Genomic DNA, 19165 nt, shown 5'->3' with positions numbered 1-19165 from the left:
CTGTTCTCTCTCTCTCTCTCTCTCTCTCTCTCTCTCTCTCTCTCTCTGTCTCTCTGTCTCTGTGTCTGTCTCTCTCTCTCTCTGTCTCTCTCTCTGTCTCTCTCTCTCTGTCTCTCTGTCTCTGTGTCTGTCTCTGTCTCTCTCTCTGTCTCTCTGTCTCTGTGTCTGTCTCTCTCTCTGTCTCTCTGTCTCTGTGTCTCTCTCTCTCTCTCTCTCTCCCTCTCTCTCTCTCTGTCTCTGTGTCTGTGTCTGTCTCTCTCTCTCTCTGTCTCTCTCTCTGTCTGTCTCTCTGTCTCTGTGTCTGTCTCTCTCTCTCTCTCTCTCTCTCTCCCTCTCTCTCTCTCTGTCTCTGTGTCTGTGTCTGTCTCTCTCTCTCTCTCTGTCTCTCTCTCTCTCTCTCTCTCTGTCTCTCTGTCTCTCTCTCTGTCTCTGTCTCTCTCTCTCTCTCTGTCTCTGTGTCTCTCTCTCTCTCTCGCTCGCTCTCTCTCTCTCTCTGTCTCTGTGTCTGTCTCTCTCTCTGTCTCTCTCTGTCTCTCTCTCTCTCTCTCTCTCTCTCTCTCTCTGTCTCTCTCTGTCTCTCTCTGTCTCTGTCTCTCTCTCTGTCTCTCTCTCTCTCTCTCTCTCTCTCTCTCTCTCTCTCTCTCTCTCTCTCTCTCTCTCTTACTTTTACTTTCCCAAAAGGAGTCTGCACCTCTTAATCTCCTTCCCTCCCTCCAATCCCTCCTCCTCGCTGTATCTCTTTCTCTCTTCTAGCCTCTGGTCTCAATTTCTCTAACAGACATTTACTTCTCATTAGCACTGTCTTTTTCTCTCTCACTCCGCCACACTCCATGCTTGCTCGTTAGTGTTAAGACCAGCCTTGGCGAGGTGAGTAAATGACACTGAGGCCAAGATGTATTAGCCATTTACACCCTATCCCCTATATCACCCTATGGGCCCTGGTCAAATGCAGTTGACTATTTGTTGGTTGCAACATTTTTGTCATAATATTGTTTTGAACGTTAGTTGTGGACTGACGCCCGACTGAGCAATGCTGTATTGAGTACTGATTATGATTTCATTAAAAATACATTAAGGAAATACAATTACATTTCAAAGGAGGCAAAATAATACGTAGGAAAAACCTTCTGTCATCATTTTGATGTCGCCAGATTGACCTTAGGCGCAGTTTAACGTTAGCTAAGATTGAGGGGAGACCACCGGAATTTAGCTAGCAAACGTTAAGCATTGCTAGCTAATTATTTTTTGACGAACTTTGCTGCTGATGATAACATTACCATCTGTCTAAAGTAAGAATTTGATGACATGATAATGATGATGACAAAGTTGTTTCCTACTAAATATTTGCCAATTTGATCAATGTCATCGTGTTTCCAAAGGACACTATAGTGTAATTTACACTTAAACAGTTGTTAGCCTCCGTCCAGAATGACTGGGCTTGATCACGTCTTTATGGCACCACTGGTACTGCTCGTTGGATGGCTGCTTGAGAACGTCGGGATGAATCGACCGAGTGACGGAGGTGCAGCCTATGAATTAAAGAATAAGGTGCCATTCGGGACACAAGCCCAAGTAATTGGCTTACAGCTCATTGATCTATATTTGTAATTTAAGACGAGGGGCAATCTTCAGGCTGGGCCAAGACGGGGAATTAGGTTAGTTTCAATGTCGGGGAAATCACTTTGACTGAATGGAGAGAGCAAACGAGGTAGAAGGAGGAGAGGAGAGGAGAGGAAATAGAGGATAGGAGAGGAGAGGGGCCATAGATGTCCAAGACATTAAGACAGTAAAAGACGTTTCTAAACTCAAGGGTGTTTTACTGGTTAAATAAAAAGACAAGTGTTAAATGCCCCCTGGCCAAGACTCTTGGCGTTTTTACCAACAAGTTCTTTAGATCTTGTTTCAGATCTATAGCACAGTAAAGATAGAATGGCTCGGTTACCGATCTTGTTACGCTGCCAATGTCAGCAAGACATTAGCATAACGCCAACAACACATTAGTGTCATGGCAACAAGACATTAGTGTCATGGCAACGAGACATTAGTGTAATGCCAACAAGACATTAGCATAACGCCAACAAGACATTAGTGTAATGCCAACAAGACATTAGCATAACGCCAACAACACATTAGTGTCATGGCAACGAGACATTAGTGTCATGCCAACAAGACATTAGCATAACGCCAACAAGACATTAGTGTAATGCCAACAAGACATTAGTGTAATGCCAACAAGACATTAGTGTAATGGCAACAAGACATTAGTGTAATGCCAACAAGACATTAGCGTAATGCCAACAAGACATTAGTGTAATGCCAACAAGACATTAGTGTAATGCCAACAAGACATTAGTGTCATGGCAACAAGACATTAGCGTAATGCCAACAAGACATTAGCATAACGCCAACAAGGCATTAGCATAACGCCAACAAGACATTAGCATAACGCCAACAAGACATTAGCATAACGCCAACAAGGCATTAGCATAACGCCAACAAGACATTAGCATAACGCCAACAAGACATTAGCATAACGCCAACAAGACATTAGTGTCATGGCAACAAGACATTAGTGTAACGCCAACAAGACATTAGCATAACGCCAACAAGACATTAGTGTAATGCCAACAAGACATTAGCATAACGCCAACAAGACATTAGTGTCATGGCAACGAGACATTAGTGTCATGGCAACGAGACATTAGTGTAATGCCAACGAGACATTAGTGTAATGCCAACAAGACATTAGCGTAATGCCAACAAGACATTAGTGTCATGGCAACAAGACATTAGCATAGTATTCTCCTCCATATGGCCTAACGCCCCCCCCCCCCCACACACACACACATTCCAACAAAACATAACAATATTTTTTTGTTGTGATTACTGATCAATTAATGAATACATTAGATTTTGTAGGTTTTATTATCTGTTTCCTATGTATTGTATGTAGTTGTTTTGTGGTGTTGGCTTCCAACCACACCTGAACTCTTTTTCTATTTTATTAGTTTTATTGTTGTCTATCACTTGTTTTTCGTTTTGTTTTTTTGGTGCTAATAAAGAAATCAAAACAGCGTAGATTAGTGTTTTTGTAAACACCCCTCGAGCTAGGTATCATTCTCTACTAGTCATGTAAACAGAACATATTCTCATTTATACAGCAAACACATGATTGGCTCTTATGGCATGTTTAAAGTATGTGTATCCAGGCATCCTAGACAGGATGTATATAGGACACTCATTCCTAATGCATGGTAATGTGATCAGTGTTCATCCTTTTATGTTACATGTCTCTCAGCATGAGGTTACTAGGAGTAGGGCAGCCTGGGTCTCTCAGCATGAGGTTACTAGGAGTAGGGCAGCCTGGGTCTCTCAGCATGAGGTTACTAGGAGTAGGGCAGCCTGGGTTAGGGTTAGGGTGAGGTTACTAGGAGTAGGACAGCCTGGGTCTCTCAGCATGAGGTTACTAGGAGTAGGACAGCCTGGGTCTCTCAGCATGAGGTTACTAGGAGTAGGACAGCCTGGGTCTCTTAGCATGAGGTTACTAGGAGTAGGACACCCTGGGTCTCTCAGCATGAGGTTACTAGGAGTAGGACAGCCTGGGTCTCTCAGCATGAGGTTACTAGGAGTAGGACAGCCTGGGTCTCTCAGCATGAGGTTACTAGGAGTAGGACAGCCTGGGTCTCTCAGCATGAGGTTACTAGGAGTAGGACAGCCTGGGTCTCTCAGCATGAGGTTACTAGGAGTAGGACAGCCTGGGTCTCTCAGCATGAGGTTACTAGGAGTAGGACAGCCTGGGTCTCTCAGCATGAGGTTACTAGGAGTAGGACAGCCTGGGTCTCTCAGCATGAGGTTACTAGGAGTAGGACAGCCTGGGTCTCTCAGCATGAGGTTACTAGGAGTAGGACAGCCTGGGTCTCTCAGCATGAGGTTACTAGGAGTAGGACAGCCTGGGTCTCTCAGCATGAGGTTACTAGGAGTAGGACAGCCTGGGTCTCTCAGCATGAGGTTACTAGGAGTAGGGCAGCCTGGGTCTCTCAGCATGAGGTTACTAGGAGTAGGGCAGCCTGGGTTAGGGTTAGGGTGAGGTTACTAGGAGTAGGACAGCCTGGGTCTCTCAGCATGAGGTTACTAGGAGTAGGACAGCCTGGGTCTCTCAGCATGAGTTTACTAGGAGTAGGACAGCCTGGGTCTCTCAGCATGAGGTTACTAGGAGTAGGACAGCCTGGGTCTCTTAGCATGAGGTTACTAGGAGTAGGACAGCCTGGGTCTCTCAGCATGAGGTTACTAGGAGTAGGACAGCCTGGGTCTCTCAGCATGAGGTTACTAGGAGTAGGACAGCCTGGGTCTCTCAGCATGAGGTTACTAGGAGTAGGACAGCCTGGGTCTCTCAGCATGAGGTTACTAGGAGTAGGACAGCCTGGGTCTCTCAGCATGAGGTTACTAGGAGTAGGAAAGCCTGGGTCTCTCAGCATGAGGTTACTAGGAGTAGGACAGCCTGGGTCTCTCAGCATGAGGTTACTAGGAGTAGGACAGCCTGGGTCTCTCAGCATGAGGTTACTAGGAGTAGGACAGCCTGGGTCTCTCAGCATGAGGTTACTAGGAGTAGGACAGCCTGGGTCTCTCAGCATGAGGTTACTAGGAGTAGGACAGCCTGGGTCTTTCAGCATGAGGTTACTAGGAGTAGGACAGCCTGGGTCTCTCAGCATGAGGTTACTAGGAGTAGGACAGCCTGGGTCTCTCAGCATGAGGTTACTAGGAGTAGGACAGCCTGGGTCTCTCAGCATGAGGTTACTAGGAGTAGGACAGCCTGGGTCTCTCAGCATGAGGTTACTGTCCAGATACTAGAGAGTACACACAGACAAATTTACTTCTATTTTGATCATTTTTTGTGTTTTTTATAGCTACAATATATAGATCAAAGACAACTATAATATAATAACTAACCAGTGGAACTAGCTAACTAATTAACTAACAGGTGGAACTAACTAATTAACTAACTAATTCACTCTCTCTCTCACTAATTAACTAATTATCTAACTGACAGGTGTAACTAACTAACTAACTAACTAACTAACTGGTGGAACTAACTAATTAACTAACAAATTAACTAATTAACTAACTAACTGGTGGAACTAACGAACTAACTAACTAATTGTCTAACTAACTTACTAATTGTCTAACTAACTTACTAATTAACTAACTAACTAATTAACTAACTTACTAATTAACTAACTAACAGGTGGAACTACCTAACTAACTAATTAACTAACTAACTTACTAATTGTCTAACTAACTTACTAATTAACTAACTAACTAATTAACTAACTAACTTACTAATTGTCTAACTAACTTACTAATTAACTAACTAACTAACTAACTAACTAACTAACTAACTAACTAACTAACTAACTAACTGGTGGAACCAACTAATTAACTAAATAATTAACTAATTAACTAACTAACTTACTAATTGTCTAACTAACTAACTAACTAACTAACTAACTAACTAACTAACTAACTAACTAACTAACTAGCAGGTGGAACTAACTAACTTACTAATTAACTAACTAACAGGTGGAACTAACTAATTTACTAACTAACTAACTAACTAACTAACTAACTAACAAACAAACTAATTTACTAACTAACTAACGAACTAACTAATTTACTAACTAACTAACTAACTAATTTACTAACTAATTTACTAACTAACTAACTTACTAATTGTCTAACTAACTTACTCATTACCTAACTAATAGGTGGAACTAACTAACTAACTAATTTACTAATTAACTAACTAACTGATGAAACTAACTAATTTACTATCTAACTACCTAACTAACGAATTAACTAACTAACTAACTAACTAACTAACTAACTAACTAACAAACAAACTAATTTACTAACTAACTAACTAACTAACTAATTTACTAACTAACTAACTAATTTACTAACTAATTTACTAACTAATTTACTAACTAATTTACTAACTAACTAACTAACCAACTAATTTACTAACTAACAAACTAATTTACTAACTTACTAATTAACTAACTAACAGGTGGAACTACCTAACTAACTAATTAACTAACTAACTTACTAATTGTCTAACTAACTTACTAATTAACTAACTAACTAATTAACTAACTAACTTACTAATTGTCTAACTAACTTACTAATTAACTAACTAACTAACTAACTAACTAACTAACTAACTAACTATAACTAACTAACTAACTAACTAACTAACTAACTAACTAACTAACTAACTGGTGGAACCAACTAATTAACTAAATAATTAACTAATTAACTAACTAACTTACTAATTGTCTAACTAACTAACTAACTAACTAACTAACTAACTAACTAACTAACTAACTAACTAGCAGGTGGAACTAACTAACTTACTAATTAACTAACTAACAGGTGGAACTAACAAATTTACTAACTAACTAACTAACTAACTAATAAACAAACCAATTTACTAACTAACTAACGAACTAACTAATTTACTAACTAACTAACTAACTAATTTACTAACTAATTTACTAACTAACTAACTTACTAATTGTCTAACTAACTTACTCATTACCTAACTAATAGGTGGAACTAACTAACTAACTAATTTACTAATTAACTAACTAACTGATGAAACTAACTAATTTACTATCTAACTACCTAACTAACGAATTAACTAACTAACTAACTAACTAACTAACTAACTAACTAACAAACAAACTAATTTACTAACTAACTAACTAACTAACTAATTTACTAACTAACTAACTAATTTACTAACTAATTTACTAACTAATTTACTAACTAATTTACTAACTAACTAACTAACCAACTAATTTACTAACTAACAAACTAATTTACTAACTAATTTACTAACTAATTTACTAACTAATTTACTAACTAATTTACTAACTAACTAACTAACTAACTAACTAACTAACTAACTAACTAACTTACTAATTGTCTAACTAACTTACTCATTAACTAACTAACTAACTAACTAACTAACAGGTGGAACTAACTAACTAATTAACTAACTTACTAATTAACTAACTAACAGATGGAACTAACCAATTTACTATCTATCTATCTATCTATCTATCTAACTAACTAACTAACTAACTAACTAACTAACTAACTAACTAACTAACTAACTAACTAACTAACTAACTAACTAACTAACTAACTAACTAACTAACTAACAAACAAATTTACTAACTAACTAACTTACTAATTGTCTAACTAACTTACTCATTAACTAACTAACTAACTAACTAACTAACTAACTAACTAACTAACTAACTAACTAACTAACTAACTAACTAACTGGTGGAACTAACTAACTAACTAACTAATTAACTAACTTACTAATTAACTAACTAACAGATGGAACTAACTAATTTACTAACTAACTAACTAACTAACTAACTAACTAACTAACTAACAAACAAACTAATTTACTAACTAACTTACTAACTAACTAACTTACTAATTGTCTAATTAACTTACTCATTAACTAACTAACTAACTAATAGGTGGAACTAACTAACTAACTAATTTACTAATTAACTAACTAACAGATGAAACTAACTAATTGACTATCTAACTAACTAACTAACTAACTAATTAACTAACGAACTAACTAATTAATTAACTAACGAACTAACTAACTAACTAACAAAGAAACTAATTTACTAACTAACTAACTAACTAATTTACTAACTAATTTACTAACTAATTTACTAACTAATTTACTGACTAATTTACTAACTAACTAACTAACTAACTAACTAACTAACTAACTAACTAATGTGTTTCTCTGTCTCTCTCTGTGCAGCGATATTGACAGAGGGCAGCACCACGCTGGGAGTACAGCAGCAGACCTTGATTAGCAGCAGTAGCAGTCAGCCAGGTGTAGGAGGTAAAGGGGAGCTCTCTCTCCCTGGCACAGAGGAGGTTGGAGGTACCTCGACCCGTACCATCCCCACTGCCTGCGTCCGGCCCACGCACCCCCTACGAAGCTTCGCCAACCCTCTCCTGCCTCCACCCATGGGCACCATCGACCCCAAGGTCTACACGCCCATGATGCCACATTCAAGTGAGTTCAATGTAAGGGACTGGGTTTGACGCTAGTGCTGGGTGATACAATAAAATGACTTATGCACATCCATGGCCAATATATCCAGAAATATAAAACAAAAGTTTTAAGGAAGATTTGCTTAAAAATATGTTGATTATTACAATCTGATTTCTGAACAATGGACATGTTTTACATAATAGTCTCATATTTACACATTACAGAAAGGGGGATACCTAGTCAGTTGGACAGGGAAAGGGGATACCTAGTCAGTTGGAAAGGGGGATACCTAGTCAGTTGGAAAGGGAAAGGGGGATACCTAGTCAGTTGGAAAGGGAAAGGGGGATACCTAGTCAGTTGGAAAGGGAAAGGGGGATACCTAGTCAGTTGGAAAGGGGAAGGGGGATACCTAGTCAGTTGGAAAGGGAAAGGGGGATACCTAGTCAGTTGGAAAGGGAAAGGGGGATACCTAGTCAGTTGTAAAGGGGAAGGGGGATACCTAGTCAGTTGGAAAGGGAAAGGGGGATACCTAGTCAGTTGTAAAGGGAAAGGGGGGATACCTAGTCAGTTGGAAAGGGAAAGGGGGATACCTAGTCAGTTGGAAAGGGGGATACCTAGTCAGTTGGAAAGGGGGATACCTAGTCAGTTGGAAAGGGGGATATCTAGTCAGTTGGAAAGGGGGATATCTAGTCAGTTGGAAAGGGGGATACCTAGTCAGTTGGAAAGGGGGATACCTAGTCAGTTGGAAAGGGGGATATCTAGTCAGTTGGAAAGGGGGATATCTAGTCAGTTGGAAAGGGGGATACCTAGTCAGTTGGAAAGGGAAAGGGGGGATACCTAGTCAGTTGGAAAGGGGGATACCTAGTCAGTTGTAAAGGGAAAGGGGGATACCTAGTCAGTTGGAAAGGGAAAGGGGGATACCTAGTCAGTTGGAAAGGGAAAGGGGGATACCTAGTCAGTTGTACAGGGAAAGGGGGGATACCTAGTCAGTTGGAAAGGGAAAGGGGGGATACCTAGTCAGATGGAAAGGGGGATACCTAGTCAGTTGTAAAGGGAAAGGGGGATACCTAGTCAGTTGTACAGGGAAAGGGGGATACCTAGTCAGTTGGAAAGGGAAAGGGGGGATACCTAGTCAGTTGGAAAGGGGGATACCTAGTCAGTTGGAAAGGGAAAGGGGGATACCTAGTCAGTTGTAAAGGGAAAGGGGGATACCTAGTCAGTTGTACAGGGAAAGGGGGATACCTAGTCAGTTGGAAAGGGAAAGGGGGATACCTAGTCAGTTGTACAGGGAAAGGGGGATACCTAGTCAGTTGTACAGGGAAAGGGGGATACCTAGTCAGTTGTACAGGGAAAGGGGGATACCTAGTCAGTTGTACAGGGAAAGGGGGATACCTAGTCAGTTGGAAAGGGAAAGGAGGGATACCTAGTCAGTTGTAAAGGGAAAGGGGGATACCTAGTCAGTTGGAAAGGGAAAGGGGGATACCTAGTCAGTTGGAAAGGGAAAGGGGGGATACCTAGTCAGTTGGAAAGGGGGATATCTAGTCAGTTGGAAAGGGGGGATACCTAGTCAGTTGGAAAGGGGGATACCTAGTCAGTTGGAAAGGGGGGATACCTAGTCAGTTGGAAAGGGGGGATACCTAGTCAGTTGGAAAGGGGGATATCTAGTCAGTTGGAAAGGGGGATACCTAGTCAGTTGGAAAGGGAAAGGGGGATACCTAGTCAGTTGTACAGGGAAAGGGGGATACCTAGTCAGTTGGAAAGGGAAAGGGGGATACCTAGTCAGTTGGAAAGGGGGATACCTAGTCAGTTGGAAAGGGGGGATACCTAGTCAGTTGGAAAGGGGGATATCTAGTCAGTTGGAAAGGGAAAGGGGGGATACCTAGTCAGTTGGAAAGGGGGGATACCTAGTCAGTTGGAAAGGGGGGATACCTAGTCAGTTGGAAAGGGGGGATACCTAGTCAGTTGGAAAGGGAAAGGGGGGATACCTAGTCAGTTGGAAAGGGGGGATACCTAGTCAGTTGGAAAGGGGGGATACCTAGTCAGTTGGAAAGGGGGGATACCTAGTCAGTTGGAAAGGGGGATATCTAGTCAGTTGGAAAGGGGGATACCTAGTCAGTTGGAAAGGGGGATATCTAGTCAGTTGGAAAGGGAAAGGGGGGATACCTAGTCAGTTGGAAAGGGGGGATACCTAGTCAGTTGGAAAGGGGGGATACCTAGTCAGTTGGAAAGGGGGATATCTAGTCAGTTGGAAAGGGGGATACCTAGTCAGTTGGAAAGGGAAAGGGGGATACCTAGTCAGTTGTACAGGGAAAGGGGGATACCTAGTCAGTTGTAAAGGGGGATACCTAGTCAGTTGGAAAGGGGGATACCTAGTCAGTTGGAAAGGGAAAGGGGGATACCTAGTCAGTTGTACAGGGAAAGGGGGATACCTAGTCAGTTGTACAGGGAAAGGGGGAACCCTAGTCAGTTGTACAGGGAAAGGGGGATACCTAGTCAGTTGGAAAGGGAAAGGGGGATACCTAGTCAGTTGGAAAGGGGGATACCTAGTCAGTTGGAAAGGGGGATACCTAGTCAGTTGGAAAGGGGGATACCTAGTCAGTTGGAAAGGGGGATACCTAGTCAGTTGGAAAGGGGGATACCTAGTCAGTTGTAAAGGGAAAGGGGGGATACCTAGTCAGTTGGAAAGGGGGATACCTAGTCAGTTGTACAGGGAAAGGGGGATACCTAGTCAGTTGGAAAGGGGGGATACCTAGTCAGTTGGAAATGGGGGATACCTAGTCAGTTGGAAAGGGAAAGGGGGGATACCTAGTCAGTTGGAAAGGGGGATACCTAGTCAGTTGTACAGGGAAAGGGGGATACCTAGTCAGTTGGAAAGGGAAAGGGGGATATCTAGTCAGTTGGAAAGGGGGGATACCTAGTCAGTTGGAAAGGGAAAGGGGGGATACCTAGTCAGTTGTAAAGGAGGGATACCTAGTCAGTTGTACAGGGAAAGGGGGATACCTAGTCAGTTGGAAAGGGAAAGGGGGGATACCTAGTCAGTTGGAAAGGGAAAGGGGGGATACCTAGTCAGTTGTAAAGGGAAAGGGGGATACCTAGTCAGTTGTAAAGGGAAAGGGGGGATACCTAGTCAGTTGGAAAGGGAAAGGGGGGATACCTAGTCAGTTGGAAAGGGAAAGGGGGATACCTAGTCAGTTGGAAAGGGAAAGGGGGGATGCCTAGTCAGTTGTAAAGGGAAAGGGGGATACCTAGTCAGTTGGAAAGGGAAAGGGGGATACCTAGTCAGTTGGAAAGGGGGGATACCTAGTCAGTTGGAAAGGGAAAGGGGGGATACCTAGTCAGTTGGAAAGGGAAAGGGGGGATACCTAGTCAGTTGGAAAGGGTGGTACCTAGTCAGTTGGAAAGGGGGATACCTAGTCAGTTGGAAAGGGAAAGGGGGGATACCTAGTCAGTTGGAAAGGGGGATACCTAGTCAGTTGTACAGGGAAAGGGGGATACCTAGTCAGTTGGAAAGGGAAAGGGGGATATCTAGTCAGTTGGAAAGGGGGGATACCTAGTCAGTTGGAAAGGGAAAGGGGGGATACCTAGTCAGTTGTAAAGGAGGGATACCTAGTCAGTTGTACAGGGAAAGGGGGATACCTAGTCAGTTGGAAAGGGAAAGGGGGGATACCTAGTCAGTTGGAAAGGGAAAGGGGGGATACCTAGTCAGTTGTAAAGGGAAAGGGGGATACCTAGTCAGTTGTAAAGGGAAAGGGGGGATACCTAGTCAGTTGGAAAGGGAAAGGGGGGATACCTAGTCAGTTGGAAAGGGAAAGGGGGATACCTAGTCAGTTGGAAAGGGAAAGGGGGGATGCCTAGTCAGTTGTAAAGGGAAAGGGGGATACCTAGTCAGTTGGAAAGGGAAAGGGGGGATACCTAGTCAGTTGGAAAGGGAAAGGGGGATACCATTTCAGTTGTATAACTGACTGCTTTCAACTGAAATGTGTCTTCTGTATTTAACCCAACCCCTCTGAATCAGAGAGATGTTGGGGGGGCTGCTTTAATCAATATCCACGTCTTCGGCGCCCCGGGGAACAGTGGGTTAACGGCCTTGTTCAGGGGAACAGTGGGTTAACGGCCTTGTTCAGGGGAACAGTGGGTTAACGGCCTTGCTCAGGGGAACAGTGGGTTAACGGCCTTGCTCAGGGGAACAGTGGGTTAACGGCCTTGCTCAGGACGACAGATTTTTACCTTGTCAGCTCAGGGATTCGATCCAGCTACACTTTCGGTTACTGGCCCAATGCTCTAACCGCTAGGCTACCTGCCACCCCTCCTCCAGGAAGTAGGTCGTGCTACGCAGGAAGTAGGTCGTGCTACAGCAGGAAGTAGGTCGTGCTAAGGAAGTAGGTCGTGCTACAGCAGGAAGTAGGTCGTGCTACAGCAGGAAGTAGGTCGTGCTACAGCAGGAAGTAAGTCGTGCTACAGCAGGAAGTAGGTCGTGCTACAGCAGGAAGTAGGTCGTGCTACAGCAGGAAGTAGGTCGTGCTACAGGAGTTCTCCATTGTCTGGCACCGCTACAGATATCTTCTTCATCATCGATGATGATGCGAGAGCCATCAAGCCAGTCTGTTAGTGCTTGATCTTATTAGATATCCGTTATTAAATGGGCGAAAGTGATTTCGCCCGTAGCGAAGGTAAACGTCAGTTATGTGATTAGAAAGATAAGGGAGAAAGATGGGAGGAATACACACAGGAATAGCCTCTCTCTCTCTCTCTCTCTCTCTCTCTCTCTCTCTCTCTCTCTCTCTCTCTCTCTCTCTCTCTCTCTCTCTCTCTCATATCGAGGCAGGTATAGCCCTTCTCTGACGATAGAACTAAGCTCATGATGCATTTATATTCTTCAAGAATCACTGGTTACATATCATTAATTTATAAGTCCAAAAATATATGTAAGCAACTAAGGCTTCTATCTGTAAATCACTTTGATAAAGAGCATCTACCTAGATTACATGTCTGGGAATGAAGGTGACGAACTGTATGTGAAAACTTCCTCCTGAGTGAAGGGCATTAGCTTATCCCATTGAGTCTCTCTGTACACTGTAAAAGGTTGCAAGCACCCACTGTAGCAGAACTGGAGAGCATTTCTGTGGCGGGCTGTGCCTTTACTGTGTTCACTTGGCTTTTAGCTCGTGGAAATCAATAAAATATCATCTTTGGAGGAAATCTCCCAGTCAGACTGAAGAGGTAGTTTCAAAGGATGTTTAGCCCAGCAATAGTATCAGTTTGGGAATGTCCAGTAGAATGGATGTGTCCCAAATGGAAACCTTTTCCCTTTAAAGTTTGTCCCAAATGGAAACCTTTTCCTTTTAAAGTGCACTACTTTTGACCAGAGTCCCCATAGACTATTACTTTTTTAGCCCATAAAAGTAGTGCACTATATTATAGAGAGGATACCATTTGGCAAGCAGTCCTGAAGGACGTTTTCCTTTACAAAGCCTGTCTATATCACCTCCATTCCCTGGCGAATGGCTCAAGGCTGTTTAAGGTGTTGTCAGGCAACAGCAGGAGCCCAGTCTCTCTTCTATAGAGAGGAAACCATCAGACATGTAGGTCTTTTGAGGGAGCTAGCTATTGGTAGAGATTGATATTTATTGATTTCGCAAAGTGGTGTGCTGTGAAACAAAGCGGTTTAAATTACTTTGGTCCACGGAAATGCTTTACAGTACTGGAAAAGGCCCTCCAGATATTTAGCCATTCTGATGCTGACAATAGACCGTGAGTATATACAGTACACTTCAGTGCTTACAGTAGGTTACACATCGTGATAGTATCGTGTCTTCCCTGTGGCTCAGTTGGTAGAGCATGGTGTTTGCAACGCCAGGTTTGTGGGTTCGATTCCCACGGGGGGCCAGCACAGAAAAAAAAAAATGTATGAAATGAAATGTATGCATTCACTACTGTACGTCGCTCTGGATAAGAGCATTTGCTAAATGACTAAAATGTACAGTAGGTGATAGTACTGTGTTTACAGTAGGTTACACATTGTGATAGTACTGTGTTTACAGTAAGTTACACATTGTGATAGTACTGTGTTTACAGTAGGTTACACATTGTGATAGTACTGTGTTTACAGTAAGTTACACATCGGGATAGTACATGGTTGATTGTTAGACCATTTCTCACTCAATGACTCATTTTGGAAGGTGGAACCTTTTTGTTAGAACGCTGAGTGGAGAGTAGCGACAGTCAGAACGCTGAGTGGAGAGTAGCGACAGTCAGAACGCTGAGTGGAGAGTAGCGACAGTCAGAACGCTGAGTGGAGAGTAGGGACATTCAGAACGCTGAGTGGAGAGTAGGGACATTCAGAACGCTGAGTGGAGAGTAGCGACAGTCAGAACGCTGAGTGGAGAGTAGCGACAGTCAGAACGCTGAGTGGAGAGTAGGGACAGTCAGAACGCTGAGTGGAGAGTAGGGACATTCAGAACGCTGAGTGGAGAGTAGGGACAGTCAGAACGCTGAGTGGAGAGTAGCGACAGTCAGAACGCTGAGTGGAGAGTAGGGACAGTCAGAACGCTGAGTGGAGAGTAGCGACAGTCAGAACGCTGAGTGGAGAGTAGCGACAGTCAGAACGCTGAGTGGAGAGTAGCGACAGTCAGAACGCTGAGTGGAGAGTAGCGACAGTCAGAACGCTGAGTGGAGAGTAGCGACAGTCAGAACTCTGAGTGGAGAGTAGCGACAGTCAGAACGCTGAGTGGAGAGTAGCGACAGTCAGAACGCTGAGTGGAGAGTAGCGACAGTCAGAACGCTGAGTAGCGACAGTCAGAACGCTGAGTGGAGAGTAGAGACAGTCAGAACCCTGAGTGGAGAGTAGCGACAGTCAGCCTGATACTTCTTCTAATGGAATATTGAGTTGTGGGTTCTAACATGTTAACCTGTTGGGGCTAGGGGGCAGTATTGAGACATTTTGAAAAAAATATGTGCCCATTTTTAACTGCCTCCTACACCAACTCAGAAGCTAGGATATGCATATTATAAACACATTCGGATAGAAAACACTGTGAATTTTCTAAAACAGTTTGAATGGTGTCTGTAAGTATAACAAAACTCATATTGCAGGCAAAAACCTGTGAAAAATAGATTTAAAAAAATGTGAATTTTGTGACTGTACTATTTAGTGTCATTGTTTTATAGATACCATAGTGAGAAAGGATTCATTTCGCAACTCCTACGGCTTCCACTAGATGTCAACGATCTTTATAAAGTTGTTTGAAGCGTCTATGATAAACAGAGAGCAAATTAGAATGCAAGGAAGTTGACATGTCGTCACTTCATTTTTTTGCGCCTGCGCATAAATCTGAGAAGCGTGAGTTTGTCATAATTGTTTATCTAGACATAGGATAGGTTGTGTGAAAATATTACTGATGTTTAACGTTAAAAATGGACCAAAAGATTAATGCTAAACAACGTTTGACATGTTTGAACGAACGTAAATAGATTATTTACTAGGTTTTTTTAGCTTTTCGGCGTGATTTTACACCCCCCCCACCACGTTTTGTTGGAGCATAATGAACGCTAACTACTTGGTGTTATTTGGACATAAATTATGAACTTTGTCAAAAGAAACCACATTTGTTCTGGACCTGGGATTCCTGGCAGTGCCTTCTGATGGAGATAATCAAAGGTAAGGGGATATTTACAATGTTATTATCGATATTAGATGATGCTAACTGTATAGCATAGCTTATTGTTCTTAGCATAGCACCCCGTTTATTGCAAAATGTGATTTCCCAGTAAAGTTATTTTGAGATCTGGCCATTCGGTAGAAATTACGAGATGATAATATATTATTCTTTGAATGACAATATTATAATTTACCAATGTTTTCGAATAGTAATTTTGTTATGTTCACCGGAAGCATTTCAGAGAAGAAAAAAATCTGAATTTCACGCTACTGTAAAATGCTGTTTTTGGATATAAATATGAACTTGATGGAACAAAAAATGCATGTATTGTATAACATAATGTCCTAGGAGTGTCATCTGATGGAGATTGACAAAGGTTAGTGCATAATTCTAGCTGGTTTCTGCTTTTGGTGACGCCTCTACAATTTTGATCCAACGGTCTCCTCGAAAGGAATGAATAAGGAATAGGGTCAATCTATAAGCAACACAAGTTAGGTGGCCTGGGATTTAGATTAAACTCTCTGAGTTAGATATATAAATTACTTACAAACAGTCGGACTGATCCAAGTGGAGGAGGAGCTGTAGGAACGGTCGGACTCCAACTGACTGAGTGATCTGGCAGTGCTCGGTTTCACACCACACATTCCGCCTAGGCTAATTATTCCTAATCATGTTTGGATTTCACTGAGCGCACTGGGTGCCTTGATGTTACTCTGTGTTTAGTGAAAGCTAGTTTAAGGGTCATGACCAGTAGCTCGCAGGCTGTTAGTGAGTTTCTCATATATAGAAAGCATTACAAATACTTTCCTCATTTTGAGTTGCACCCCCCCCCCCCCCCCCCCCCCTTTTGCCCTCAGAACATCCTCAATGTCTCGGGGCAGGGACTCTACAAGGTGTCGAAAGCATTCCACAGGGATGCTGGTCCATGTTGACTCCAATGCTTCCCACAGTTGTGTCAAATTGGCTGGATGTCCTTTTGCGTGGTGGACCAGTCTAGATACAGGGAAACTGTTGAGCGTGAAAAACCCAGCAGCGTTGCAGTTCTTGACACAAACCGGTGCACCAGGCAACTACTGTACTACCTTACCCCTTTCAAATGCACTTAAATATTTTGTCCTCTTAATGTCACACATTCACAATCCATGTCCCAGTTGTTTAAAGTTTAAAAAATATATATTTTTAACCTGTTTCCCGCCCTTCATCTACACTGATTTGAAATGGATTTAACAAGTGACATCAATAAGGGATCATAGCTTTCACCTGGATTCACCTGGTCAGTCTATGTTCTCAATGTTTTGTACACTCAGTGTATATTCTGAGATATGATATTTTTGGGGTTATGGAAAAGATATTTCACAGCGGTTTAGATGGTACAATGATTCTCTACACTATACTCCCTGTTATGTCACATAATCTGAAATTACGGCAAACTATTATAATTTTAGTAACCAGGAAACGTCGGAGCGACATCTGAGTGAGAGTGACGAACAAAATCATCGAGTCCCCCTGGAGGTCAGACCCCATGATTACTACAAGTTTAGATCGCTGACTAGACTAATTTACCAATCTAAAACATTTTAGCTGACATAGCAGTGTTAATTTCATCGACAATAACTTTGAGGAGACATGCTCGTCAACAACCTATCATTCCTGGATGAACTATGGACGATCACGAGATCAGAGGAGGAAAAATAACCATTACAAATAACTTTTCATTTTAGTCGATGAAAATGTGACGAGACGAATGGATGTTTTAATTTGACATGAACCTCCTTTTCATCTGTTTTTTGTCCAATCCTAAACATGCATGCAGAATATTTAATGCATTCCTGTTATTGGCAGAATTGACATTTTTCAGGTGTGGGGTCTGACTGAACTGATCTGCCTGCCTGGCTCTCCCACACAGCTCCCAGGAGGTCTCTTCACTCACTCTTAAGTCTTTTGAACTGATGCGAAGCCAGGACACTGGACTTGTAACTAACCTCAACTAGAAACTAGGTTTACTCATTTTTTGTCCTTACTTTTATGTAGCTATGTTTGCTTTGATCAAATCAGAAGCTCTATTTTACTAGTCATCTGTGTTGCCGTTGTCCGCAAATATGAGTTGGTATACAAATGGCATTTTTGTAAAGCTACATTTCTCCCCTTTTCAAGGAAACCATTGTTATTTAACCGCTTTGACATTATGATGGGGAGAAAAATCTGAGCTGTAAATTGGTTTAACCTGTAGCCAAGACTTTAAAGCCTATAGGGTTAATTATGGCTGGCATTGGTTACAATCTACCACAATGTTTCCAGCTAAGATATTCAAAGGGATTGTAGGCCTAGTTAGACAAGGCTATCTGAATGTGCACAACATTAAATATTCATTATGTAATAGAAGGGGCAGGAAATGCGCTGACTATTATGTGGATAAAATGGTGCCGAGTTTTAGTCGACTGGTAACAACTAAAACTAATGAAGGATGAAAATGACTCAAAAATATATTTTAAGACTCAAAATAAATCTAAATAGCTGTCAAAATGAACACTGTGACATGGGCTAATGGAGTGACTGTCTGTGACTGTCAGTGACCCAGTGACAGTCAATGACTCAGTGACTCAGAGACTGTCAGTGACTGTCCTTGACTCAGTGACTGTCAGTGACTGTCAGTGACTCAATGACTCAGTGACTGTCAGTGACTGTCAGTGACTGTCAGTGACTGTCAGTGACTTGACATTAAGAAGAGAAAAACCGCTGATGCACAATCACATGTCGAAATTGCACTTTTTATATTTTCGACAATTCTAACTCTCAACAGTAGGTTGAGACCCCGACTGAGTTCCTAAAAAAAAAAAAGCGCTCTCTTATGTCGCTTATCCCTAAACTATAGAATAAAATCTTACTCATTCTTTACAATGCAGGCTGAAGGTACCCAAGGTTTTGGGTTTTAGATAAACTTCCGATAAAAGTTTATTTTAATTTTTTTTTTTTAAGGTTGACTATAATTGACTGCACGACTGTAATCAATGTTATCAGTAGTGAGCCAACCATGTCTCTCCAGTCCAGTCACGGTCCTTCCTCCTACACCAATCAGCTAACCGCATCACTGAGCTCTGTAAGTGTGCGATGCTCTGTTCTTCTGTGTTATTTTCTTTTCCCACTCTCGCTATGACGTCATCATGCCTATCCGGCCTGTGTCTCTCACAGTGGCTCTCGAGGGGAGGGTTGATGCTATTATTGAGTCTGGAGTCAGAGCTTCCCCACCTACCTCTCCCTCCCACTGTTGTTAGTGCGCCTAGCAGGTGCTTCTGTAATTTGCAGAGTTAAATTATGCAGATAATACCCAGCCCAGGTAGCTCATTTAGATGGCCAGGCGATTAATCCTGGAGACGGAGAGATGCAGAACCCCCACGCTGCTCTGTGCTGT

General features: G+C 42.1%; 1 protein-coding gene across 2 annotated transcripts in view; it reads left to right on the top strand.

Annotated features, from left to right (window-relative positions):
- The window catches only part of LOC106591943 (netrin receptor DCC), a 586418-nt gene that overhangs the window by 550463 nt on the left and 16790 nt on the right, over positions 1-19165 (top strand). For both annotated transcript variants that reach the window (XM_082956999.1, XM_082956994.1), the window contains exon 27: positions 7859-8119. In XM_082956999.1, coding sequence (XP_082813125.1) covers positions 7859-8119 — 261 coding nt within the window. The remainder of the gene's footprint in view (positions 1-7858; positions 8120-19165) is intronic.

Source organism: Salmo salar, chromosome 01, assembly GCF_965601325.2.
Source record: "Salmo salar chromosome 01, fSalSal1, whole genome shotgun sequence".
Classification (NCBI taxonomy): Eukaryota; Metazoa; Chordata; class Actinopteri; order Salmoniformes; family Salmonidae; genus Salmo; species Salmo salar.
The sequence above is the reverse complement of the archived record's forward strand: the minus strand, read 5'-3'. Positions and strand labels throughout refer to the sequence as shown.